Raw genomic sequence first — 25,518 nt, forward strand, 5'->3', positions numbered from 1 at the left:
AAACGTCCCGTTCTCACCCAACCTCTACACCACTGCATGACACCTTTTACGTTATGATATCCATGACCTTCGATTGAAATGCAAACTGGCCTTTCCTTCTGCAGGTGAATTTGTTGGGGATGGGTCTACAATAACCAATATCAAAATGAATACCAAATAGCTTACCCTTGCGGCTATTGTACCTGCTTGATAATGTTGAAACACGTGTCATTCTCACCCAACCTATACACCACCCCATTCCAGTTTTAAGTAATTATCTCCGCGACCTTCGAGTCTGGAGGCCATGGAAATTGGTCTTTTTCTTTCTGCGGGTTGACGTTGCTGGGGATGGGCCTACAAAAACCAATATCAAAATAAATATCAAATCATAAATTATAATGGCTTAAACTTTAGTAGTTAAATGAGTCATTTGACTCATTTCTTCAGTGAATGAATAAATCTTCAATTTCGAACCGTTTGAACAGCAATCGGCTTTTCTGAAAATATTCTACTGTAACCTTATCTAAGTTTCAAACACATGACCCTTGCACCTATCCTCGATAGACTGTCAGAGTTCGTCCGCTACGTTCACAACGCTTAACTCAAAAAATAACTTAAATGATCCTAAGTAACCATTCAGGAGAAGCGGGGGGAAAAAATCGTATTTCCACAACTGATTTTGGAGTATCTAACACGCAAATCGAATGATTGATTGACAATACCTGAACTCTAGGCCTATGGATTTTGTAACCGCAAATCAACAATGAGTTCCTACTAGCAGCTATTTAACAAAAATGAATAACATTTACAGGAGCTAACCTTACCCTGTCTTTTACATTGACAGGTCTACCATCTTGAATAGTTGATGACCACCGGAACCTATCGCGTGTCGTTTGATGCTGCACCAACAAAAGAGAAAAAAATTTACCGTTACATGACCAACGCGTTTCTGCCACAATTATGTATGAGCAAGTAAAACAATGTTTTGACACTCGCTTTTTTTTTCGTTGCTAAGCAGTAAAATGTGTTGAAATTTAGGTTTTGCTCTTCACACCGAATGTAGACGGAAAGGACTCGGCTAGGATATATAAAGGATCGTTGGCTGCAAACAAATTCACATTATTTTCTGCGAAAGCAAAAGCTTAATGTCGTATATCTAGCATTACCTTTTTTAATATTTTTTTTTTTCATTTGGTTTAGCGTTTTGTTCAGTCACTCCTTGTCACCAAAACTTCCAATGGGCAACACCTCCGCGTCATCTGGATAATACAAACAATTGAATCTGTAGCTTTAGCAATTTGACTAATGTGTAATTACGTACCCTCGTTTAAGCCTCGATGGAATGGCAACCCTAAAGGATTCAGGATTGTCTGGGCCGCTCAAAGGAGGCGTTGTTCTAGATTTAAATTCTTATTTTAACAGACCGTCCGGTTCAAACTGCAGCCAGTCAAGCAGGGGGAGACACTGCCCGACTGACTCTACCAGGGAGATTACCCGGCAGTGGTTAAGAGAAACCGGAAAAAGAGCGAAGAGAGCCAGAGAGGAACAGTTTTTAAGAGAGCAATGCATCATAGTAGACTTCCGGCTTAGACTCATGACCCTCCAACAGATTTCATCGAATAATGCGCCTTGCAAGTTCCCGTTCGACCAAACATCTCCCTTCCTCCTAGTTGTCGCAGCGAGTGAGTGACCACCGGCGGGCGTTGGTTAGTGGTTATTTAGGGAAAAGGGGCCACTGAAGAAGGGAGCCCAGATATGCAGTTGTAAATAACTACACAATTTATCAGTTTTGAATGACAGCATGCTCTTGTCGGTGTTCAGCAATCGATGAAGTCCACGATAAGTAGCACGGGATTACCCTGTGAGCAGAACGAACACTTATTTAGGATGACAATAATTTTCAATAAGATTGTAGCGACAGAAAACAATACCTCAAATCAAGAGAGCCCATTTAAGGAATTAAAAAGGGAGATTCAAGGGTAGCAGCCATTGGGTTAGCAAACATGGGAATTTGTTGTCTTTCTTGAAAGGACATTATTCTCAACAAGTCTGTCATGCAAATTGACTAATTAAGGAACCTGTAAATAAAAAAAAAAATTTAAATAAGTAAAAGAATAATTAAACAATTTCAAGTATACACTCGAAATCGTCGTACAAAAGGTAGACGTAATTGCAGATTAATACAGATTAATTGCAGATTATAATACTCACAAAACTTGAGCAGTGCATTTTAATTAGCTTAAACATCGACTGACACGTTAAGAAATGTGCACAGAACGAAGCTCACTTGAAAGTTCAATGCAAAGTTTCCGGAAGTGGACCGGTTGCGATTTTGACCCATTTTGTGATATTTTGTACTGAACCATGAAATCGACTCCAAATTCGACGAGGATCACGAATATCGTATTCTGCGTCACATGAATACTTGCTGTACTATTAGCTGATTTAGTAAACGGAAGTAGATAAAGACGCAAATTATCAAAAATCTAACAAGTGAGCTTCGTTGTTAGATCACTTACGGTCAAATATCACCCAAATAATCTTACAGTAACTCCGATAAATGTCTTTAGAAATGTGCAAAATAAAAGTTACTGAAGCTGGTGCTTCTGACAGCTGAAAAACGATCAATGGCCATTGTGTGTTATCTAGCGTTAACAAGAAAAAATGTCTAAAACAAAAACGTCCCTTCTCAAGCTCATTGGCACTCAACTAAATTTAAATAACAAACAATAACAAAAAAAAAGGCAAAAACAGCTCAATACTCACATCATCATCGTCCTCAAGATACCACCATCACAGATCACTAACAGATCTAAACGATTTAAAGATCAAACCCCGTGCTGTGTTGAGAGACGAGAGCAAGGGTGTACGAGTTGTGAGCGAGGGGTGAGTTGACAAGCCATCGGTTGGGTAGTCGAATTACGCTGGAGCAGGCACAACCATGCCTCGAAGCGACGGAAGGATGGCACGCATGTGAGCTTTATTGCTAAATGTCAGCACGTTCGTCAGTCTCTCTCTCTCACTGATCTCTGGTTAGTTTCCACCAATGAATTCCGTCCATGGAATAGAGGCGCAGGATTAACCTGAAACGAGAATGGAGGTGACTTGAGATTTAAAAAATGTCATGTAAGATTGTAAAGACAGCCAGCAATACCTCAAAATAAGAGTGGGTCCATTCCAAGGATATAGGAGTGGGGATTGAAGTGGTAGCAGCCAACAGGTTAACAAACAAAGAACTTTGTTGACCGTGTTGGTGGTGTTGGCCATGTCTTTTTCCTTGAACTTAAGCGGATGGCTCTCATTCAGTCTAAATGCAAAATCTAAAGAAAAATCTAAATTAACAAAAAGTAATCAAAACTATTTCACCCTACAAGACAAAATCTTAGTTAGTTAATAAAATAAAATTTTGAAATTTTCTTTAAAAAAATATGTACGTATGGTAAGCTGTTCACTAGGATTTCCCTTGTTTTGTTATCATCGATTTTTTTCAGACAACTCACTGACACTGTGACACAGGTCACACAGCCAATATTGACAAGGTATACGAGTGACTGACAGCATAGACTTTGGAATGCAACACATACCTGGCAGTTGGCACCACAGCTGTATATCTTAAAGATTCACGCTTTTTGTGGACCCTTTCTTTCGATCAAATGTTGCACTAATTGAAATGAATAATCTCCTGAAATTGAACAATAGCAACAAACAACAAGCAACATAAACAACTGCTTTTAAAAAGCAGAAATACATGACCTAGTTGCAGTTGGTTTAGCTAACTCACATATATCAAGCACACCTCACTAGGAGGGAATTCAATTAGATCTTTGGCAGGCTAGATTTTAATAATTAATCCTCTGTCATGCAAGAGTGGATCATATCATACTCATGAAGTAACAATACTTCATGTTCATAGTTATAGAAAAAAAAATCGGAGTAACAAGAGCGTAGTTTTGCAAGCTCTGGAGTCAGTGAGTACAAATTCTATAATCACACACCACTGTATAGAAGGTTGAAACATTAAATGTACGATACTTGAAATGTAAAATTCCTCGGTAAATCACCTACCTACAGTTCGCCCATCACAGATCACATGACACGCGAAAACGAAGCAAACAAACGGATAAATAATTCCAATTAGAAGTACGTAGTTTTTCCACTAGGTGTCTCACATTTGAATTGAAGAACGCCAGATGTTCTGTTGATCTAACTAATGATCTGCTGTACAGTACTTCATGTCCAAGGATTGAGTTGTTTTTGAGTAGATTGGTATATAGAACTTGAAATTGCCGCAAGCAACTTAAAGGCGTGTAAGGAGAAACCATAAATGTGTTAGAAATGTTATGGTTAATAACAATGCATTGTCGCAAACTTATTTCACTCTAACATCGATTGCAAAAACGGCTGTGACAGCACGGCCACGGGCCATCTACTATACAGTCACGGCCCCGATTGTCCATCTTATTAGAGAGAAATAATAAACGGCGAAAGAATTTGAATAGAAGGACAGTCAGACACATCTCTGCAAAATGCCGCGTCTGACACAACATTCGATGGAAATGCTCTGAGATTTTAAGAATAACAGATGGCAGATTAAAAAGGGCAAGACTTTTCCGAGATTTAAAAAACACATCGCGGCTCACTTGCGAGATAAAACTGCGTACAAATAAAAATCTTTTTCCGTCTTCCAAGATGATAACTTTTAGACGCCATATGGTATTTTCCTTCTAATTTCACGTCACACTCAGCGACCCGCACACTAGGGTACCGTTCAATGGTCCGTTGAAGAACGCAGTATTTTACTCTTGCTTTTCTTTTTTCACGTTAAAAAAAAGAGGAAATTGTGAAACACTATGAGAAAAGTAATCGACGGGAACAGGAAATAATGATTAGGAAACAATAGCTGACCTTCACTCGCCTACACTGCTCTGACTCGATTGGAAATTGTTACGGAAGGTGTCAAAAAGGTAATAAGTTCCACTCGAATGAGAAACCAACTTCCACCCACATTAGGTTCATTCATTCGTGAAAAACTTATTATTTTAAAAGAAAAATCATCTTCTACTAATCTCACTAACATTGATGCCGGGTTTGACACGAATAACAAATAGAAAAATTATTTTGCAACTCGCAAGAAAAAAAATTTCGGATATTTAGAATAAAAAATCGTAGACGAAAAATATATACGTGCCATTAAAGTTAATGAGAATTAATGACTCGCGGCGGTGAAGGAAGAAGACTCGAGCGTTATGAAGGGCTACGCACTCTTTGGTGCGTTAGGTCCGTTTGCCGCTGGCACTTTACGAACAGTTAACTACTTCGTTTCAAAGCCGAGCAATTTTAGTTCGTCTACTCGTAGCCAAAGGTCTGGTTGTGAGAGCTGTTGTTCTGAAAAAGTAAAATCGAAAAGGATGTCTCATTATGTGTAAAACCAGTAAGTCGTAACTATAATTATATAAAGCTCGTTGAAAAACAATTAATTTGAATCGACGGATTCCCCCCCCCCCCCGATCTCTGTGTGCTACATGGAACGATAATTTCATCGACAAAAAATAAGGCAATTAACTAGCGTGACAGGGTTTTCCACAAGCAATGTCCTTGGCAATTGTCAGTCTGATTCTGATACGAGCACTAATTTCCGTGGACCTTATCGGCAAACACCAACACGTTAGTAGCTGTCGAACTGTACGTAAAAGCTCACGTGCTAATTACTGTTTCTACCTGTTAACTATGTTGACATTCGGTGCAGAATCGGCGATGTTTCACCCGCCCCGTCGAAGAGTTTTACTTTTTATCATCATTGGGTTTGGCTGCTGCATCATCTTGTTCATGAACCAATTACTTTACACGTAAGTTTAACATTTCAAATAAACTGATGACCATCACCACTTTAGATTTAATAATATTATTGCACTACTTATTAGACAACAATCCCAGTCAATTACAAACATCAAAGAGTACACCAATGGAATAATTATTGGTAAATTTCATATCGAGTTTTCATTCTCTATTTTATTTTTAAACCTTGGTCTATCGCAGAAGACGAAAATAACGATCTCTACTCAAAGGTGCGCGTGTTGTGCTGGGTTATGACGTCACCCGACAATCACAAAACAAAAGCGTTAGCAGTCAAAGAAACGTGGGGTAAACGCTGCAACATTTTGCTGTTTATGAGTTCCGCAGAAGGTGTGTGGACTGTGGGTTATCAACAAAACTCAAAAGCCAAATCTTATTTCTTAATTTTGAAGTAAAGATTCAACATTACCAACTGTGAATCTGCCCGTGCGTGAGGGCCGAAACGGACTTTGGGGTAAAACACGGGAGGCATTTCGTTACGCATGGAACAATTACAGAGATCAAGCAGACTGGTTTTTGAAGGCTGACGATGACACGTAACATTATTCTGATAATCTAATCAATAAAGAATTTCAGAAATTATGTTCTTATTATAGTTATGTTATTGTTGAGAATTTGCGATATTTCCTATCAGCCTTTAACACATCGACACCGTTGTGGTTCGGCCACAAGTATAAGGTAATTGTTAAATCAGGATATTTCAGCGGTGGAGCTGGTAAGTTGTTTTAAAAAAAATCGTCCATCAAATAAATGTAAAATCTTTTTTTTTTTTCAGGTTATGCGTTAAGTAAAGAAGCGACCAGGAGGTTCGTCGAAGAAGGGTAAACCACTTTTATGCTTCTTGATTTCATACAAATCGATTCATTTTCGGCCGTCTTTTAGTTATTTTAACGCACTCAAATGTCGACACGATCACGAAGGGGCGGAAGATGCAGAAATGGGTTTGTAATTTTACATCGACATAAACCGCTACGATTTATTACAATTTCGTTCGTTGGATTGAAAAGGAAAATGCATGGAAAATCTCAACGTCTCGACAATGGACACGCGGGACTCTAAAGGAAGGGGCCGATTCTTCCCCTTCGTTCCAGAGCAACATTACTTTCCTGGTAAAATTACACCAACTTATTGGTACTGGAATAATATTTATTATCCACCCACAAAGGTAATAATATTCTTAACAATTGCTGAACGAGAATTACCTTGGAAATCTGTTTTTGGTTTTTTTTACAGGGTAAAGACTGTTGTTCTGACAGTGCCATATCCTTCCACTACGTCAATCCTCAATTGATGCACATATTCGACTATTTGATTTATCAACTTCGCCCTTATGGAATGCCAGCCGATCAACGACCTGCAACTCCCGAACCACCTCCAGACTTCAATCTGACTGCTTTACCGTGGTTCGCCCCTCCAGATGAAATCATTACTATTCCTAGCACAAGCACAACTGAAAAAAATAGTGTACTTCCACCAACTATGTTAAACACAACTCTTTCCTTACAACAGAACGCTACTATAAACCAAACACAACTGAACTTGACGGATGCCAATTTTTCCAATTCGACAAATCCAGAAAATATTGTTGATCTTACTCCTAAAAGTGCTACTACTATCCAAACTGAACTGAATTCAACGGAAGCCAATTCTTTCAATTTGACAAGTCCTGAAAATCTTGTTGAACTTACTTCAAAAACAAAAAGGGCGGGAGTAGTAAACAAATTACGGAGTGCAATTTTCGGATAATACAACTTTTTTCTACATTCAAATTCTTTTTGAAGCACATTAAAAATTATTTATGAGCTGACGGTGTGCCTCACAGTGGGCGAAAAAATTTCAGACCATGATTCAATTTAAAAAAAACTTTTATCTTGATTGCATTCAAGAGAAGAGCCAGAATTTAATCATGAGCAAAGTAAGTAATCGAGGTATTAATGACGTAACACCTTCAGAAATTGCTGCAGACGAAATTGACTGCACCCTTATCGTATTTTTTTTTTTTAATTTGACAGAGGTTGTTGGTGGAAAAAAAAAACAGGAAAGAAGAGAAACAACCAGAATCGACAGAATGGTTTGCTAATATTTGGCAGTTAACTATAGCGCAACAAGGATTTCAGGTTTCTTTTAGTAATGCCCTAGGCAGTTTTCAGTTTGATTCTGAAACCAGTTTTATTTTTCTATTGTTGACCCTTTCGACAAAAACCAACAAGCTAGTGTTAGTATCTGTTTAATTGCTCTACCTGATCACCATGTCGACATCGAGTGCAGGATCGGCGATGTTTCACCCGCCCCGTCGAAGAGTGAAATTTTTTGTAATCGTTGGTTTTAGTTGCTGTGTCATCTTCTTCATGAACCAGTTACTTTATGTGTAAGTTCAACTTTTGATAACTGATGATTAGCACCACGTTAACATTAAATTAAGTCGTAACTAAACATATTTGAAAAATTAATCATGTACGTATCATCCCCTAGACAACAATCCCAGTCGATTGAAAACTTCAAAGAATACGCCAACGGAATAGTTATCGGTAAATTTCAAATCGAGAGTTTACATTCCATATATATATATTTTTTTAATTGGTCTATCGCAGAAGACAAAAATAATGATCTCTACTCAAAAGTGCGCGTGTTGTGCTGGGTTATGACGTCACCCGACAATCACAAAACAAAAGCGTTAGCAGTCAAAGAAACGTGGGGCAAACGCTGTAACATTTTGCTGTTCATGAGTTCCGCAGTCGGTGTGTGTTAGCAACAAAAATTGTCCTCAATGCCAAGTCTTATCACTTTATTTGAATGCAGATTCGACGTTACCAACTGTGAATCTGCACGTCCCTGAAGGCCGAAATCACCTCTGGGGCAAAACACGGGAGGCATTTCGCCATGTATGGAAAAATTACAAAGATCAAGCAGACTGGTTTCTGAAAGCTGACGATGACACGTAAAATTATCCCGACAATCTATTAACCGGCCACAGACAAAAACTTATTTTTTTACAGGTACCTTATTGTTGAGAATTTGCGATATTTCCTATCAGCCTTTAACACATCGAAACCGTTGTGGTTCGGCCACAAGTTTAAAGTAATTGTTAAATCAGGATATTTCAGCGGTGGGGCTGGTAAGTTGTTACAATAAAATGTTCGACCCCAAAAAAGTGAAAAATCTCTTTTTGCAGGTTACGTGTTGAGTAAAGAAGCGACCAGGAGGTTCGTCGAAGAAGGGTAAACCAGCTTTTATGCTTTTTGATTTCATGCAAATTGATCTCATTTTCGATCGTTTTTTTTTCAGTTATTTTAACGCACTCACTTGTCGACACGATCACGAAGGGGCGGAAGATGCAGAAATGGGTTAGTAATTTAACATCGACTTGAACCGCTACGATTAATTACATTTTCGTTCGTTGGATTGCGAAGGGAAATGTATGGAAAATCTGAACGTCTCGACAATGGACACGCGGGACTCTAAAGGAAGGGGCCGATTCTTTCCCTTTGTTCCAGAGCAACACTACTTTCCTGGTAAAATTACACCAAGTTATTGGTACTGGAATAATATTTACTATCCACCCACAAAGGTAATACTATTCATATCAGTTGTTGAACGAGTATTACCTTTTAAATCTGGTTTTGGCGGTGTGAACAGGGAAAAGATTGTTGTTCTGACAGCGCCATATCCTTTCACTATATCACTCCTGAACTGATGCACATATTTGATTATTTGATTTATCAACTCCGCCCTTATGGAATGCCAGCCGATCAACGACCTTCAACTCCCGAACCACCTCCAGACTTCAATCTGACTGCTTCGCCGTGGTTCGCCCCTCCAGATGAAGTTACTGAACAACAGATTGTCAGTATAAACACAATACCACTGAACTTCGTGCATTTGACTATTTTTGATTTGTTAAATATGGAGAATATTGCTGATCCTTTCTCCCAAAACAAAATGATCGAGGGGGTAGTAAAATAATTACATAGCGCAGTATTCGGATAATACAAAACGTTTTCTAACCTGATCTTTTTTTCATGCACGGTTAAATTTTATGACCTGATAATCTCTGTCATTTTCTTCCGTTGTTTCGAATAACTTGTGACCACAACAAAACCTATATTGGGGAAATTTTAATATCATTTTTAGGCGAAACATATAAATTTGATGGAAAGAATTTCACGTTTATCGTTATTGGAGATGAATTTAACCGTTAGTTGTTAAATTTAACAATGTTTTTTATTTTATTTATTATTAACCCTCAGAGAGGGTGGGCCGATCCCGGAGGTACTGCAATACCGGGTCAACCCGTGGCGGGAGCAGTGCAAGCACTGTATTCCCGCCTGATTCCAAAAATCAGTTTAATATTCTGGGGACCATTTGGTCCCGTATCAGATATTAAGCTGATAAGAACAGATACTACACTTTGATCTTAGCCAAAAGGCCGAGAAGCGATACCTAACCAATGATTTACTCGAGAATATAAGCGTTGGCCGGGTCGAATCAGCGTTAGTGTACCGGGGGTCTCAAAAATCGTTCAAACACTGAAAAAGGGTCACCACATCAATTTCTTGCCCATTTTCAACGTTCGAACAATTAAAACACAAGTTGCTCACGATTTATTATGAACTATGATCTATTATTAAAAATGTGTGAAGGAAAATACTAAAAAAAAATTGCGTTCTGTTGGAGCCAAATTTGTCGAACGGCGAAGGGACGCTATGCAGAAGCCCCCGGCTAGTTAACGCCCTCTAGCGGCGAAATTTATAAACGAATTCCCAATAGTGCGCCAAAATTCAAATTTCACTTTTTTTTTAAAAAAAAACATTTATACGCGGGAAAAAATCAACCAACTTTCCTCACGAACCTTTAGAAAACTTCTATGAGTTATCTTAACTTAACACCATTTGCCATGTTACGTTTTACAAAAACATAAACAACTAGTTCAGACATGATGGATATCATCCAGACCTTACTTAATTTAACCACCTTATTTTAATATTTCTGCCAAACAACCTTGTTTTCTCTTACCTTTTGTAAATGATATCGAATTCCTGATAGCAGTTTGTGGTTGAAGTCCAATGCCAACGAGTAAAAAAGCAGCCTGCAAGAACTTCTATAATAAGGGAATGAGTAAAAGTGGAAAGAGATTAGTAACTGTTAGATTGCACACATTATATTCTATTACATACCCTCCAAATACAAAAGTGTAATCCTGATATTATATCCCATTTATTCTGTAATGGTTTCCATTTGAGGATCAATCTGACGTACTGAAACATTCAGTACAAAAGTGAAACACTCAACTCTGTAAGTTGCACTCAAACGAACAATTGCTAGTTATTCAAGGAGAAAGCTTGTTGGTTGAATTTGATTGAGACATTGCACACGTGTTCACTGATTAGCATGAATCACTTTCACTTGATCAGCAGCAACATGCTAACAAATGGCTGAAACACGTCAACTGTTTGGGAAACATGGATCATAAACTGAATGCACAGAAGATCTTGATGGATAAATAAGATTTATGAGATGATTCCCTTGTTCATTAGTTAAACCCTTCACTAATCAGAAGTAAAATAACGATCACTTTTACTCTGAACGATGAGTCACTTTCGACATTTCATGTTCTAGATTTATCTCTTGCCAAATGCCACAGTTAAGAGAAAGCATTTCAATAGTTGAAAAATAATTAAGGCAGTTCAATATTCACTTGAACTAGTTAATGCAAATTAATCGAAACAACCATAGTAACACCAGGTTGAACACAACCACTTCGAGCGCCATACAAGTGAACAATAAGGCTGGCAGAAATGTGCTCTACCGGCAACCGGAAACGTGCATCGTTGCACAACCAATTAAAATTAAAAGAAAATTAATAAATAACCGCCTTCTGCCATTAAATTATTAATAAAAATTTCATCAATTTTAATTGCAAAAAAAATTAAAACTAAACACCTCGTGCCTTGCTTCAAACAAAATTGTTCAATCTTTACTGTTGGCAACTCTGGGACTTCTCTGGGTTGAAAAATTTGAAATGTTTACACCAACATTTTTACACCTAAAAACCCATAAAAAATAATCAAATTCATTTGAGCATCTTCTCTTGATAGTGTATTAGCTTGATCCACGAAAAAGTAATTGATTCAACAACCAAACCAATCAAAATATCCATTAAATCGTTAGATTAACTACCAAGAATTGGGTATTCATATGAATATAATCACGGCATTCGCGAGAAAATTCGAAAACGTAATAAGAAAGACAGGTATTACGGCACTCTTTGAAGCGTACGTATCTAAGAGAGCTGTAAAAAAAATACATACAAAAAAGCGTTTGTTTAAACAAAAAGATTTTGAAAACAAAAGAGTGAAAACAAGAAACAAAGAAACATTTTCATTGATTACACAAGAGGAACTTGAGTAACCTATTATTTGGCTATATTACGGGCACGTAGCCATTTATCACAAAGTGCCAAAACGGCCATTTGCTGCAAGCGGGTCGCCTCCTGCTGGATATGTATCACATCGGCGACTTGTCCGTTTTTCACGGCCAACAGATATGCAGCTTTCAACCAGCCGAGATTGATGAAGCCGCGGATTTTACTGGCTGGTTTCTTGATGTATTGAACGATCAGCTCAAGATCGGGACTCCTGCTCTCTCTGTCACGCTCCTGGACTAATGTGGCGCACTCGACTAGAAGGTCGTCCATGTCGAAGAAGCCGACCGACTGACTAGTCATTCGTCCTTTGATGAATTCCACTAACTGGATCAGAGATGGAACTTGACCGCGACGAATCAGGACGAAAGACGACAGACGGAAGTAACGATCCAGTCTGACACGCAAATCACAGCAAATGGTCCACGAAAGCTCAAAGGAAAACGCGTCGGGGTTGGCGCAAGTGATCAGGACGGCGCTGGAACACCGGAACTGTCGAGAGCCCAGTAATGTGGGAATCAAATAGACTCCGCTGTTGTTGTTGCTATTCAATTCGCCGAAAGAACTGCTGATCCCGTCCGGCGACTGAGTGACGCTCTTAACCACGGCCAGGAAGGCGCTGGACAATTTCCCTTCCTTTAAACACACGTCCAGGAAGCTGGTGACTTTCATTTGAAGTTGAACCGTTTTCTGGAGTGAAATCACTTCGTTGACTGGCCACCAGAGCGGCAACTGCTTTTCACTTTCGCCTTGAGAATCCAGGGACTGCTGACGGCCAAGATACTGGTTCAGATGGGCGGTAATATCTTCGAGTAAATGCGACCGGCTTATCAGGGTCTCGACGCTGAAAAGATCGCTGAGGAAAAGTCGCCGGATGGCAACCAAACTGGCCCGGATCCAGTCACCGCAAAGGCAATGCAGCTGGTAGAGACTGTTCCAAAAGCATTTCGTCTCCAGCAATTGAGCGGCGGCCAGCAGGTGAGTCTTCCACGAGTAGAAACTAGAGTCGTGACGCTTCATTTCGATGATCAGATCCTCGAGTTTGCTGGACTTGAGACAAGGCAACAACAGTCCTTGATTGAAGACGTCCGACGTCTTGTGTCGGCCGTTGCTACTGGAGGCGAAACGGTGGACGGCCAGATCGATCCTTCCGCTCCTTTCGACGAGGTAAGCGCAGGGTGATTCGGGCTGCCCATAACTCTCCAAGTAGAAGAGGATTTCCTCCATGATGCAGTTTTTATCCTCCACTTCGACTAAATTTCCAGCGCAAATGTCGCCCAGACGAGTCAGCGAAGCGACAATCAACTGCGGATTGTCGCAGTTGAAAACGGGCGAAGGCAGAGACGAGGGAGACGATAGGTTTCGGGTCCGTTTCGAGTTCCACGAACTTCCGGCGCTGCTTTCGTTCATGTTGCCGGGCAAACTGGCACAGGGAATACTCAAACTCTCCAACACTGAAAGGATCTCTTGCAACAGTGGAGAATTCTTGCCCGGCTTCAAACACCGTTGAAATCTCTGTCGAGCTCCTGAAATTTTGTTTTTGAGAAAAAGGAAATTTTAATTTAAAACATTTGATTTAATGATTAGAAATCATATGGTTGATTACCTTGAAAATTTCCAGCTTTCAGGCAAACTAACCCCCAGGCAGCCCAAACGGAACCGGCATCCAGTCCAGCTTTGGTGCTGACATCCAGCGCCAAACTCCAGAGTTCAATGTCGATGAGCCGGTCCCTGAGTTTCCTCCACGTGTCCAGTTGAGACATTGGCTGCGGCGGAAGCAAATGAAGGCAATTGGCCGAGACAAGCAGCGATAATAAATCAATTTGTCCGAGCAAAGCGTCGCAGCGGGCCAGGCCGCGAGACGGTTTGCCTTTGCTTTGACTCGGGGCGGCGATGATATCAGAGTACCTCATTTTGGCGCCTAAAATTAGCGATTTGATGAGAGAGAACATCATCAAAGGATCGGAGCAAACGTCCATCAAAGTGCCGTGAAGGAGGTAGCGGTGTAAAGTGGCCAGCATGGAGCTGCTCTGATCCAGAAGGAAATTAGCCATCGTTTCATTGCAGTGGCACAAATGTACCATGGCCAAGGCCAGGGCCAAATTGGGAGCGTGTTCGTAACTGAATTCACGCCGGGCAATTTGGTTGTGCAGGGCTTCTAGCGACAATCGCCAGACGAGCTGGCCGCCGTCTCCGGCTGTCGAACGAACGGATCGAGGCTCCGATTCCGAGCGATCCTGCAAGGTGGAGTGGCAGTCGACGCAGGTGCGGACTGGAACGTCGCCGTAACCGTCGACTAGTCTCCTGTGAGGAGAGCAGGCGGAGCAGACGACACGGCCACAACGGCGACAGTGATGGCGTCGATCGAACATGGAGAACTGGACCGTCTTGCAGCAGGGACACTGGTCGACATCGGCATCTTTCACCCATTGCTCCTTGGGCGGGACGGTGGCCGGCAGCTCGAAAGCGCCCGTTTTCTTCTTCTTGCTCATCTGATCGACCTGCTGGACTTTGGAAGAAGAATCCCTGGAAGGAGGAGAAGATGCAATTTCCGGCAGGCCCAGAGCCAGGGCTTTGGTTGCGTAACGTAGGAGGAGCTTGTCAATCTCTTCCATATCCTCGTCGGGGCCGTTGAGCCTCAGCACTTTGACCAAATCGGTGGCCAAGCCCATTTGACTGTTCATCAAAAGTTGTTCGACAATCAAAAGCGGCTGGGGCAGCAAGTGCTCCAGCTGTTTGGCCGAGGCTTGAGGAATGGCTTCCAGGATCAGGGCTCCTAATCGAGCGGTTGGCTCCTCTTCTGACTCGGCCAGCAATGAATTATGGGCATCCACAATGGGCGATGGCGAATCCGGCAGTGGGCGGACGTGAGCCCGTTTGGGCGGTCTGGAGTTTACGGGCGGACACGTCGTTGACTCCTTGGGTTGACCCAATTGGGACGGCCGTTCCAGGTAGCGCCGGAACAGAGCCAAGCATTCGGTGCCGACCTGTCTGTCCAGATCTGGAAAATGGGAGAAACCGTGTCGGGTCTGCAGTTGGAGCTCAACAACTTGGGCCAGGATTGGACAACGGGCGTGGAGGTAAGTGATTAATTTGACCACGAATTCACGGTCCGACAGGTCGACCAATTTGGCCCCCGAATCCGGAATGGAGCAAAGGCATTCGGCCAGGAAAGCTGGCAGTTCGATTCCCATCGACTGGGCGATCGTTTCCATTTCCTCAATGGCTTCCGGTTGCTCCCGCAACCGCTCCATAATCAACACGGCGACGTGGTGCACTTCCAGGAGACGGGCGGGGCTTTCCCCCTGCAATCGTGACGGAATTAACTGCCGTAAAATGCCCAAGTAACGCTTTATCCGGAGTAGAGGAGTCGACTGGCCGCCGAGAATTCGGTCCAACATTTCCAATGCCGAATCGAAGGGATCCGGATGGTTGCATCCGCCGACCAACTGAGACGCTTCGACGAGCTGACGAAATGCAACGCGGATGGATTCCAAACGCTCGGCCCGCTCTTTAAGCCGCTCCAAGTCGAATGGCAGATGAGACTGGGCAGGAGACGATCCGGCCGGTAGGAGGTAATTGCTGGAATCGGTGAAACGTCTCAGGGTGCGCCACGGCTCGACATTGGTGTCGACCGTGCCTTCGATCCGTCGCAGTGCGTAATTGAGTAGCTGGACGTTGAGCTCTGGTGTGGATAGAGTGGAAGAATTGATTAGATCGGCCATCAAGACGGCCGATTGCCAGTCGTCATCGGCAGTCAACGAAGGCACGACGGCCTGCTGTAGCGTGCTGAGTTGAGTTTCGACGGCCGACGGTAGACGGACGTGACTGAGGGACTCAACTTTAGGATCTTGCGAGCCAGCGATCTGGCGCCCGATGCGACGGAGCTCCTGGGCGGCGGAAGCGTGGGCCAAACTGAAATGCAATTCCCGTCCCTGCGGAGTCTCCCAGAGTTGGTACAAATCAGCCACTTGACGGGCGGCGGACAATTGCGAATTCATCATGGACATGGCCATCAACGAAAGCGGATCAGCTAGCAGCCGGTTGACCAGCAGCGGATCAATGTGTCGGTCGATTGCCTTGCTCGCCTTGGCCGAGCTCGGCGGACGCAATTTACGACGGCCGCCGTTGTAGCCGTACCAGGTCTGCACCGACGGATTGAGGCGGGCCAGCCAGGCTTTGCGTACGACAATGCAGCCATCTTGCGGCGGTCGTGGACGGGAGAAATAGCTGGCCGTCCGGGGCTCGTAATCGACAAGTTGCAGTCTCCAAAGGGCTTGACTGACGCGCTGCTCAAGTTTACGATGCCGCAGCGATAATTCCGCGTCGTCGCCAACCTGAATGTCTTCCAGCCGCATTTTGAGCATCAGGAGCGATTTCTAGGAGAGACAACCAGGACACAAATTAACACTTTTTGATCCGCCAACCAACACTAAAAGAAATGGGTCGCCAGCAGAAGGCATTTTCGCTTCATTTTAATTGACCGGAAACCCCATAAAGAAATGTATGTTTTTTTATTTTGTTTTAATGGATGGTGAGCTATTAAAGAAAGCGTAATTACCTGGAGTTTATCGGGGTCCTGGCACAGAAAACCGAGCGACATGTCGCCCTTTTTGCCTGCCAAACAGGCGGTGCTAGACGTCCCCGTTTGAGTATTGCTCGGGCTGTTACTGTTTGATGGGCAAGAAGGCTCTCCACTCTTTTTGGATTTGGAGACTTCTTCGGACTTGATTTCTTCTCCCCCACTGTCTGAGGCAGTGTCCTCAAAGATGATGTCTTCTTTCCTCAGGAAGCAGAGAGAGAATACATCCTCCATGACTTGGAGACTCATTTCTTTGCAATTGATGTCTCTGATGAGGCTGTCAACCTCTTCCAGGTTGGTGGCTTTGTTCTGCGACCTTTGAAAAGGTTTGAAGAGGTACTGAATGAATCCGCTAAGGGCCAGGAATCCCCTGTAAACATTGATGGAATGATAGTCAAGAAAGGCAGATACATCCTGTTGATTGACCAGTTGCAGGCCACCCAGAGATTTTAGTGTGTTTAAATTGGATGGTTGTTGGGTGCACAGCTCCAAGATTGTCTTCAGGGAGGTCCCAGGGCCGCAGAAGGATTGATCGAGGCACCAGACAGCAAAGCAGACTTTTTCTTTGAGCCATTTCAAGGCTTTAGTGAAGACGTCTTCTTCATCTAGCCAATTGAGAGACTTTTTCAGCAAGTCTGACAAATCGGTGACAAAACAGTCTAGAGACTTTGGATCAGCTGGTGGTTCCTCCCTAGTAAACGAGAACAGAGGTAGCAGAGCGTGGAGGATTTCGTAAACCCCAGCCGGTAAAGGAAACATCCCACCAACCGTTTTGTTTCCATCCTTCTGCAAAAGAGTATATTCAGGTCAAACTTTGTAACGTAAAGATTTCGAAGAAAAAAGAAAATTCCTCACCAAAAGTTGCTCAACGATGTGTGTATTATTGCGTATGACGTTCACGACAAGCAGATGTTTGAGTTCGTCTGACGTCGACGGTGTGCCAGTCACTTTGGCTGGCGCCAGCAGCCCATCTTCTTGTTCGTGGAATATCTTTCCCGATTGGTGAGCCACATGGCCAACAAATCCGTTGCGAAGCAAACACTCTTTGATGTGATTTACGTTTATTTCAATTTGCGACGACGGACGAGACATAATGAGTGAAAAGGGTTTGTTAAAAAAAAAAAAGACATCAATTCTGAATTGAGAGAGGGGGGAGGGCGGCTGTTGTTTATTTTCAAGCAGCCGAAATTAGAAACACCCCGAAAATTGTATTTACTTCATCGTATCCAACGTTGCAACATATTATTCATTCATAACAAAATCTATATACATTTTCGTTTCTCGTTTCTTTTTTCCGTGTGTGTTCTTTTCATCGTTTTACATAATTCAATCATCCAGGCGGCCGTTGTTGTTTCAGCTTCCATTAACGTGTTTCTCCCCCTCAAAAAAATGTTTCATTAAAAAATGTTAACTCACAGCTAGCCTATAATATAGGCAGGCTATATAGCTGCTGTGCTGGGAAACACACAATTCATTAATGATGATACCTTCTTTCTAATTCTGCCGACGCCGGATGGCTGGCTGGCTGGCTGGCCCTGTGTATATGGATTATTAATAGAAGGAAAGGAATACTAGGAAACAGACACACAGGGACTCTGGTGGATTTTTGAGTTTTCCAGAAAACTGGAACCTGGATGCCCAGGCTTTCTCTCTCTAAACTAAATTACAGCCTATATATACAGGGCCGTAATAATACATAGGCTCATCTGATGGTGTTATATGATAAGTGGAAGAAGACTCATCAGAATTTACAAACAGTTGCTCATGTCTCGTGCCGAGCAGCCGCTTTCAACGTCGTCGCACATCACTCATGCATGTAACGTTGTTTTAACTATATACCACGCCTTTCTCTCTCTCTCTCTCGGTAGGAATAAGTTGAGGATTGAAAACGAAGCGACGTGCTGCTGCTGGGCCTGGTCCTGCACGGGATAACACAGTCCAGGAACAATGGCGCAATAATAATGAGTTAGATCTCTCTCTCTCTCTCTCTCTTCTATGGTATATTATAGCTCGTCCATGTAAACTCGCTACTATAATCGAGTAAATGTTATAATAGTAGTAGTAGCCGCCCGGCCCGTTGATATCAAAGTTGTGACCATTAAAACGTAATGTGACACATTGAGAGACCTGGCCAATTCGTGTGTAGGTCTCTTCTCTCTGCTGCCCATCTGGAATATTTATGACGTGATGATGATGGGCCATAAGGTATATAGCAATCATCCGGTGGAGGGGGAGGTTATTACATCATTCACACAATCCCGACGACCTGGAATCGCTCACAAAAAAAGGACGTTTCTAAAAATCAGGATCGGTTGAAAACAAAAGAAGAGCGCGGATGACTCTGTAAAATAACGATAGCCTCTCCAACTTCTTCTGTCGTCATCTTCGTCTTGTTCTTCTTCGTGAGCGGGAATATATCACACATCGGTCGAGTCAGCGGATAATCAAACAGAGAGAAGAGCAAAAGAGAATAGAGATCCCGCTAAATCTGCAGCTTTATATACCACACGATATATTAGCAGACTCATCATCATCGTCGCTATGGTGAAACTTTTTTTTTATTCTTCTAATTTGAAATAGTGCGCGTCTCTTTGTAACACATTTTTCGCTGGCTCACATCGGCGTCCCGGCATCACCCGGCGACGCTGGTAGAAGATAAAAAAAAACTCTAATCACGTCACATGTCGGCCAAATGGAGACGGACAGCGTTCCAGCCAAAAGCAGCCCAGCAGAGAGAGAGAGAGACGAGTTCGCTTGTGACACTTTTTGTTATATCCCAGCCAGAATGACGTTAGAATCTAACTTTATATACATGTATGGAAATGACGGAGTGTGTGTGTAGTAGTGGTGGTGGGGTGTTGTGTGTGTGTGTGTGTGTATATATGCTAATAATACGTCCACTTGTCCGGCATTCGATTTCGTCGCCGCCAGCGGGCGCTCTGAACTGTCACGACAGTCTAAAAAAGAAAAAGAAAGAAAGAAAGCAAACCCTGGTCCCGGGTACGTTCGTTGTATGGCCGTCGAGTGTAATATTGGACCGTCCGTTTCGATGACTCGGTTGCCCGACTTGATTGAAAGAATCCCGTCCGACATATATCTACTTTTCAGGACCTTCTCCTCTGATTTAGATTCCAAAATGTCAGACTCATTTCTTTTTTCTACTTTTTCTTTTATTTTTTTAAATAACATTCCACACCGGTGAAATCATCTCGAAATGTTTTACAATTTACGTCAACCATATTTCTCTCTCTCTCTCTCGGCTAACGAAAAAAGAAAAAAAGTTATTGGCGGGAAAAAACAGGAATTTAAATACTACATGAACGGAGATGACGGTCGTGATTGTCGACGCGTTGAACCACATGGAAGGAGCGGCTGAGTCCTTTTGGGTTACATCAAAAGATGGTCGTAAATTTATCTACCCCCTCCCAACCCAACCCATTTCGGTGTGATGCGGTCTTATTATATGGGGCGAATGCCGGGCGAAATGCGTCCGATTGATAATGAGGCGGCGGGATTATTCAAATCATCCCGCTTTTTGTTTCTACACACAACAGAGAAAGAAAAAAAAATATGTATTATAAATTGGATTCAACATCAAATCTAACTGGATATATTTCTAGGCGTAACGGTTGAACGGGCAGCGAGCTGGTCGCGGCCCGTCTCCAGCGCAACTCGGTTTGATGAGAGTCGACACGGCACGAACTCTCATCAGCGCAAACACGTCACCCGGCCGGCGTCTAGATGGCCGAAATCAAATGTATATATACGCCCGTGTCTAACAGCATCGATGGCTGTACAGACCACCCAGCTAGCAGCTAGCCTAGCACTCGATGATTACGTATTCAGGTCAGCAGCGACCAAAAAGAAAGAAGAGTGGGAAAAATAGACGGACAGCAAAATAAGTCGAGTTGTCTCTCTCTGTCGGCCCCCGCAAATCAAGTCCCTTCTGCCCGGCTATATAAACAAAAAGGAGAAAAAATAACTTGGGCTAATCCTATACATGTAATACATAATATGTGTGGGTGGGTGGGTTATTGGTGTTGTGGTTATTATTTATTATTAGTCGGTTGCTACATACTGTTGGGTGGCCAGCAGCAGCAAATTATTTGCCGGATTCCTATTAGATATTAAGACATGTTGACATCTCTAGCTCATCCGCGCAGCACAGCTAGATTCTATATTGGCCTCGTTTCAAGTCGATCAGACATTCTTTTTTTCATTGATATTCGCTCGGTTAGAGAGAGATGTACGCGCTCTCGCCTATTAATGGAGCCTGGGGGGAAAAAAATGATACAAATGGGAAAATGTTTAGACTGTATATCCCGTCTCTATTGTCTTGTAATAACGCGTGGCGTCGAGGCTGCGCTGCATGCCGAGAGAGAGAGAGAGAAATGGGCGCGGTTCATTTGACGGAGTAATAGCGCTTCGATGGCACATTGACGACGGCTCATTGGCTACTGTCAAACTATTTATATACATCCGGGGTATAGTGTCTAAAAATACGCGCATTTCTTTTCTTTCTTTTCTTTCTCTTTTTTAAAATAAAAAAATAAAAATAAAAATAAAAAAGTCGGTAGACATATTCATTAATCATCCTAAATGGCGATCGATACATAAAGTTGTACTACTACTACTACTACACACCAAGTTTTGTAACAAAATATATAGAGTATATCTCTAGAAAGTTTCCGCTAGTATAGTACCAGTAGGGGTACGTATATATACGGCCAGGTTGCTCATTATAACTAATGTTCGTGGTGTGTATAGCGAAAGTTTTGTCCAGCCAGTTTTCGTACACACACACACACACACACAGACATAAAGCGTTGGATAATATACAGAAGAAAACGAGCGTATATTATTATAATAAGAAAATCCTCCCACACACACAAAAAGTCCTGGATATAATAATTTATAACCTATTTAGAATGGACGATCCTATTATATCTCTTTCGGGTGTTTGAGCTGTTGATTGTTGTATGGCCCTGTATAATTCTCCAGAACAAAAAACCAAAAGTTCAATTTTAACATTTTATGGAGTGACGACAGTTTAACGAGATTGAACTTAAATCTCTCTACTTTTTTATAATGTGCCCTTGTTTGATTTTTGGGAAATTGTCCTATAATATATCGAATTCCATGTAATTGGGTCGATGAGTCAGCTGGGAGCATTTCGTATTCTTAGCGCTCCGTTGGACTCTTCTCTCGGCGATGGCAGAGATATCCTCCGCGCTGCTGCTGTACACTGCTGCATCCGGTTGGCGGATGGACTGAGATACCATTACACGCGCATAGTGACGACAAAAGAAAACGAATTTCTTCTTTTTCCCGGTAAAAAAGATCGCACACAATTCCGAGTAAATCGCAATTAGTTATTTTAAAAATAAAAATAAAATAAAAATAAAACGAACCCCCCCCCGCCCAACTGTCCAAATGTGAGGGGACGATTCTGTCGTGACCGTGAAAGTCACGCACGGCCCGCTGCGTTCCACATTTTGTCAGCTGTGTGTATAACTCTGAGATTGTTATTAGGCCACTATATATATGTTCTGGGATGTATTATGCAGCTGCATATCTCCGAAATGATTATTTCCTTGACCTCTTTTTCTTCTAAGCACACACACACACAAATAATCTTTTAGGGGAGGGTATCATCATTTAGTTCTATTGCCCGCCAAATTTAAAATACACGACTTGCGCAGCTTGTCCGCAAATCACTCGGAGGCTAATTGAACATGTATAATCAACAGGGGACGATACCCCCCAAAAAAGAAAAAAAAGAAAGAAATTATTTTTAAAATAATCGACATCAACTTTAATATATAACGTCGGGGCGATTATTACTACTACACACGGCCGGCCCCGTTAATATATTTATATCTGAATATTAAAGAAAAAGAAGAAGAAGAAGAAGAAAAAAAAGATTTTTCTATTCCGTCGGGAATGGATCTCAAGAGCGGAAATGATGAGATATCACAGAACACGAGAACGAATCATATGCTGACAATTCTCCAAGGATCTCATGTCTGACGGAATAAGGGAAAAAAGGGGTCTGGGTATACATAAATATGATCACATCCAATATCTTTTTTTAAAAAAAAAAAGAACCGAAATAGTAATGTGTAATAGTTCCTTAATAACATGTCTACGTACACACATCTACCGCAAGGACATGATCAAAATCATTTTTAAAAATAAATGGCACACTTTAGTCTAGTTAGATATCTTATACTGTTGTTGTGTATACATATAGCAGAGTGATTTATGGGTGCGCTAATCATCTTCATTTTGTTTTATGTAAATTTGCCTCCGTATAATTCTGACCGTGTAGGCGGAATAGATATAGGTTATACTAACGGGCGACGACATTCTGTATTTCCCAGTTGGAGAGTTTTAATATACTACCCCCTGTGGCCGACAATATAAATGATGGGCCGTGTCTACAGAGGCCAACATTTTATGTTTCTCCCGATGAATTCTATACAGAGAATATATAAGAAACCGATGGACATGAATATAAACTAAACTAAAAGAAAAAAAGAAAAAACTTGTGATCATTGAAAATTGGATATTTTTTCTTCGGAATATGCAAAATTCAGTTGAAAAGGAAAAATATGTTTTTTTTTTTTATTTATTATTATTTTCACGCGAATAAAAAGAAAAATAAACGACACAGGGTGGCATATTTACATATAACACGTCCGCCATATAAGAGACGTCAACGTATAAAATAGCGCACCTCCGGGGTATTTCCCCCCACCCTTATTCTCCGTCAACTGTGCTGATGCGGGACTATAACACCGCGTGACGCCCTTAACAATTCAACGACAGTCGTCGTCATCTATCGCTCACTTGAATATATTTCAAATAACGATTTTTCAAATTCAACCCATTTCCCGCCAACAACTCTCTCTCAGTCTCTCCTATATATATATATTGAATAGATTAAGTTGATTGATTTACTTACAGAATTTTTTTGATCCGGAGCACTTTATTTTTTCCTTTCCACTCTTACCGACGATTTGGTTTGGTCTGACGTAATTTAAGGGGAGGAAGGGTGAAGAAAAATAAAAAAGGGGGCGTGTATATGAACCGATGGAATTATTGTAAATGAAAATTGAATTCCGAGTTAAATGGCCGTGAGATGGGATCATATCAAATTGGCCGAGTTTGAGAGTTTCACACAGCACAGCACTGATTATAAATGAGCGTTCGTGATGTGGGCGTGACGACTTTCATAACTCTGGCGGCTGAAATAATTCATCATATCAATATTATAATATGTAACACAATAAAAGTTTGGCTCGTCCAGCGACCGACCGACCGCCCGCCCGCCGGGTTGTCAACACCTGCGCTGATGGTCCGTGTCGTGCAAGAGCATTTCAGCGTGAATAATAATATTGAGCCCCCTCTGGGCACGTCTAAAACTTCTCTCCTACAATAATAAATGAATAAACAACTCGTCATCAGTTTGAAAACTCTCGTAAGTTTAGAGTTTCAACCTCCTCCCTCCTGGCCAATGTTATGTATGTATCTCTCTACCGAGTTACGTCATCATCATCTTCTTTAACGTGTCCAACATTGAAAACAATTCAGCCACCGACAATCTTTTTTTCTATTTCTTTTCTTACAGAGTTGCTGTGGAAGAAAAGGGAGAAATAAATGTATTTACTGGATTTTTCTTTTATCTCTCTCCAGGCTCTTATCCGCTACGCCTTGGCTCCTCCTGTCTATACGTGTCTGTCTGTGTGTCTGTGTATAAATACAACGGCCAAAATTCAACAAGAACGTGATCAACCGGATGCGGAGGAGGAGAGCAGAGCAGAGCAGCAGCACAGAACAGCACAGCCCGGAATCAATAGATATTTTTCTCCTTCAGCGATCGACCAAGGACGTTAGGAGCCGGCCCTTGTTAATAATAATGTAACACCACAGCAAGAAACTCAAAAAATAAAAATAAAATAAAGAAAGTTTCTGCAGCCCCCAAAAAATCAAATAAAGTGAAATGACATCAAAGAAGAAAATTCTATAGGGGAATATAACTTGATATCAAAATAGCTATCGTAGTAGTAGTAGTAGTAGTAGTAGTAATAGTATAAATATATAGGGTCTTCTTATATATATATAAATGTGTATATATAAATATAAGGAAACCATCAGGGCCATCTGCGACATGGAAGCCCCGGCGCAACATAACATGGGCTGCAAGCCAAAAAGATTTGGTGCATCGCGCTCGGCGGGATCGACGTCGTCGACGACGACGACGACGAGGGACGGACCCCAAAAGAGGAGGAGACTTGAGCGGTTCCTCCATGTCTCCAGACTCCCCCCGACCGAGCCTCTCTCTAGTCCCGGAGGCTTATAATTTTTCAGCGTGTATAATATGAGGCTCCGGCCCATCATCGTTTATAATATCCAGCAGCCGAGAAATGTATAATATTAAAGAATAAAAGAAATATTTTTCGTTGATTCTAGTACAGGCCTCTAATAATGATTATTGGCTGGGAGGATATTACGACATGTATTTAATATTTTATACCTGGGATATTCTGTGTTGTATTCTGCGGCACTCTGAGTAACAACTGAACTATGACGATTCAATTAGATTATCTCGCCCTTTGTTGAGATAAAGAAAAGATAACCCAAAAAGAAAAAGAGAAAATCGATCGAGAGATTATTTATA

The 25,518-nt window shown here is 41.8% G+C and overlaps 4 protein-coding genes and 1 non-coding gene across 14 annotated transcripts; 2 read left to right on the forward strand and 3 right to left on the reverse strand.

Moving 5' to 3' along the window:
* Positions 1-71: 71 nt before the first annotated feature.
* On the reverse strand, positions 72-11,614 carry LOC124202699. 7 transcript variants are annotated; one of them, XR_006878306.1, is made up of 8 exons: positions 11,007-11,614; positions 10,846-10,930; positions 3,134-5,364; positions 2,746-3,062; positions 1,911-2,057; positions 1,301-1,838; positions 1,146-1,238; positions 399-1,081 (listed from the first exon to the last, which is right to left on the reverse strand). XR_006878306.1 is itself a non-coding variant. In XM_046599058.1 (5 exons), exons 1-4 carry the CDS (start codon positions 11,094-11,096, stop codon positions 2,999-3,001), a joined length of 405 nt encoding a protein of 134 aa, XP_046455014.1. In that variant the 5' UTR covers positions 11,097-11,614; the 3' UTR covers positions 2,017-2,057; positions 2,746-2,998. The 7 variants fall into 7 exon arrangements, 1 of the variants encoding a protein (XP_046455014.1); XR_006878310.1 differs by lacking the exons at positions 399-1,081; positions 1,146-1,238; positions 1,301-1,838; positions 1,911-2,057 and adding exons at positions 72-125; positions 183-333 and having other exon boundaries at positions 3,134-3,299; positions 3,564-5,364; XR_006878307.1 differs by having other exon boundaries at positions 408-1,081; positions 1,911-3,062; positions 3,134-3,299.
* LOC124202697 (glycoprotein-N-acetylgalactosamine 3-beta-galactosyltransferase 1-like) lies at positions 5,285-7,601 on the forward strand. Of its 4 annotated transcripts, none has more exons than XM_046599055.1 (11): positions 5,285-5,410; positions 5,534-5,661; positions 5,726-5,825; positions 5,901-5,956; positions 6,016-6,162; positions 6,230-6,368; positions 6,429-6,547; positions 6,608-6,653; positions 6,715-6,773; positions 6,840-6,997; positions 7,066-7,601. In XM_046599055.1, exons 3-11 carry the CDS (start codon positions 5,734-5,736, stop codon positions 7,576-7,578), a joined length of 1,329 nt encoding a protein of 442 aa, XP_046455011.1. In that variant the 5' UTR covers positions 5,285-5,410; positions 5,534-5,661; positions 5,726-5,733; the 3' UTR covers positions 7,579-7,601. The 4 variants fall into 4 exon arrangements, with proteins under 4 accessions (XP_046455011.1, XP_046455012.1, XP_046455010.1 ...); XM_046599054.1 differs by having other exon boundaries at positions 5,329-5,410; positions 5,534-5,643; XM_046599053.1 differs by having other exon boundaries at positions 5,386-5,410; positions 5,546-5,661.
* Positions 7,923-9,841, forward strand: LOC124202698 (glycoprotein-N-acetylgalactosamine 3-beta-galactosyltransferase 1-like). The gene is made up of 9 exons (XM_046599057.1): positions 7,923-8,200; positions 8,305-8,360; positions 8,424-8,570; positions 8,632-8,770; positions 8,829-8,947; positions 9,005-9,050; positions 9,118-9,176; positions 9,243-9,400; positions 9,469-9,841. The coding sequence occupies exons 1-9, from the start codon at positions 8,082-8,084 to the stop codon at positions 9,793-9,795; spliced, it is 1,170 nt and encodes a 389-aa protein (XP_046455013.1). The 5' UTR covers positions 7,923-8,081; the 3' UTR covers positions 9,796-9,841.
* LOC124203363 lies at positions 10,080-10,270 on the reverse strand. The gene has a single exon (XR_006878527.1). It is a non-coding gene; the product is annotated as a U2 spliceosomal RNA (small nuclear RNA).
* A 299-nt stretch (positions 11,615-11,913) lies between the features above and the next one.
* Positions 11,914-18,032, reverse strand: LOC124201740. Its single transcript, XM_046597931.1, has 4 exons — positions 17,691-18,032; positions 16,815-17,621; positions 13,860-16,632; positions 11,914-13,779 (listed from the first exon to the last, which is right to left on the reverse strand). Exons 1-4 carry the CDS (start codon positions 17,925-17,927, stop codon positions 12,245-12,247), a joined length of 5,352 nt encoding a protein of 1,783 aa, XP_046453887.1. The 5' UTR covers positions 17,928-18,032; the 3' UTR covers positions 11,914-12,244.
* Positions 18,033-25,518: the final 7,486 nt, after the last annotated feature.

The sequence above is a fragment of the Daphnia pulex genome, chromosome 9, assembly GCF_021134715.1.
Source record: "Daphnia pulex isolate KAP4 chromosome 9, ASM2113471v1".
NCBI classification, from domain to species: Eukaryota; Metazoa; Arthropoda; class Branchiopoda; order Diplostraca; family Daphniidae; genus Daphnia; species Daphnia pulex.

Coding starts and splice junctions, on each gene's coding strand:
- LOC124202697 (XM_046599055.1), top strand. CDS start 5,734: ATGTTTCACCCGCCCCGTCGAAGAGTTTTACTTTTTATCATCATTGGG. Junction 5,826..5,900: donor ATGAACCAATTACTTTACAC/GTAAGTTTAACA, acceptor ACTACTTATTAG/ACAACAATCCCAGTCAATTA. Junction 6,163..6,229: donor GTTTATGAGTTCCGCAGAAG/GTGTGTGGACTG, acceptor TTTGAAGTAAAG/ATTCAACATTACCAACTGTG.
- LOC124202699 (XM_046599058.1), bottom strand. CDS start 11,096: ATGTTTCAGTACGTCAGATTGATCCTCAAATGGAAACCATTACAGAAT. Junction 10,931..11,006: donor TACACTTTTGTATTTGGAGG/GTATGTAATAGA, acceptor CCCTTATTATAG/AAGTTCTTGCAGGCTGCTTT. Junction 3,300..10,845: donor TTCGATATCATTTACAAAAG/GTAAGAGAAAAC, acceptor ATTTTTCTTTAG/ATTTTGCATTTAGACTGAAT.
- LOC124202698 (XM_046599057.1), top strand. CDS start 8,082: ATGTCGACATCGAGTGCAGGATCGGCGATGTTTCACCCGCCCCGTCGA. Junction 8,771..8,828: donor CTGAAAGCTGACGATGACAC/GTAAAATTATCC, acceptor ATTTTTTTACAG/GTACCTTATTGTTGAGAATT. Junction 9,401..9,468: donor TTTACTATCCACCCACAAAG/GTAATACTATTC, acceptor CGGTGTGAACAG/GGAAAAGATTGTTGTTCTGA.
- LOC124201740 (XM_046597931.1), bottom strand. CDS start 17,927: ATGTCTCGTCCGTCGTCGCAAATTGAAATAAACGTAAATCACATCAAA. Junction 16,633..16,814: donor AGGACCCCGATAAACTCCAG/GTAATTACGCTT, acceptor TGTCTCTCCTAG/AAATCGCTCCTGATGCTCAA. Junction 13,780..13,859: donor GAAAGCTGGAAATTTTCAAG/GTAATCAACCAT, acceptor ACAAAATTTCAG/GAGCTCGACAGAGATTTCAA.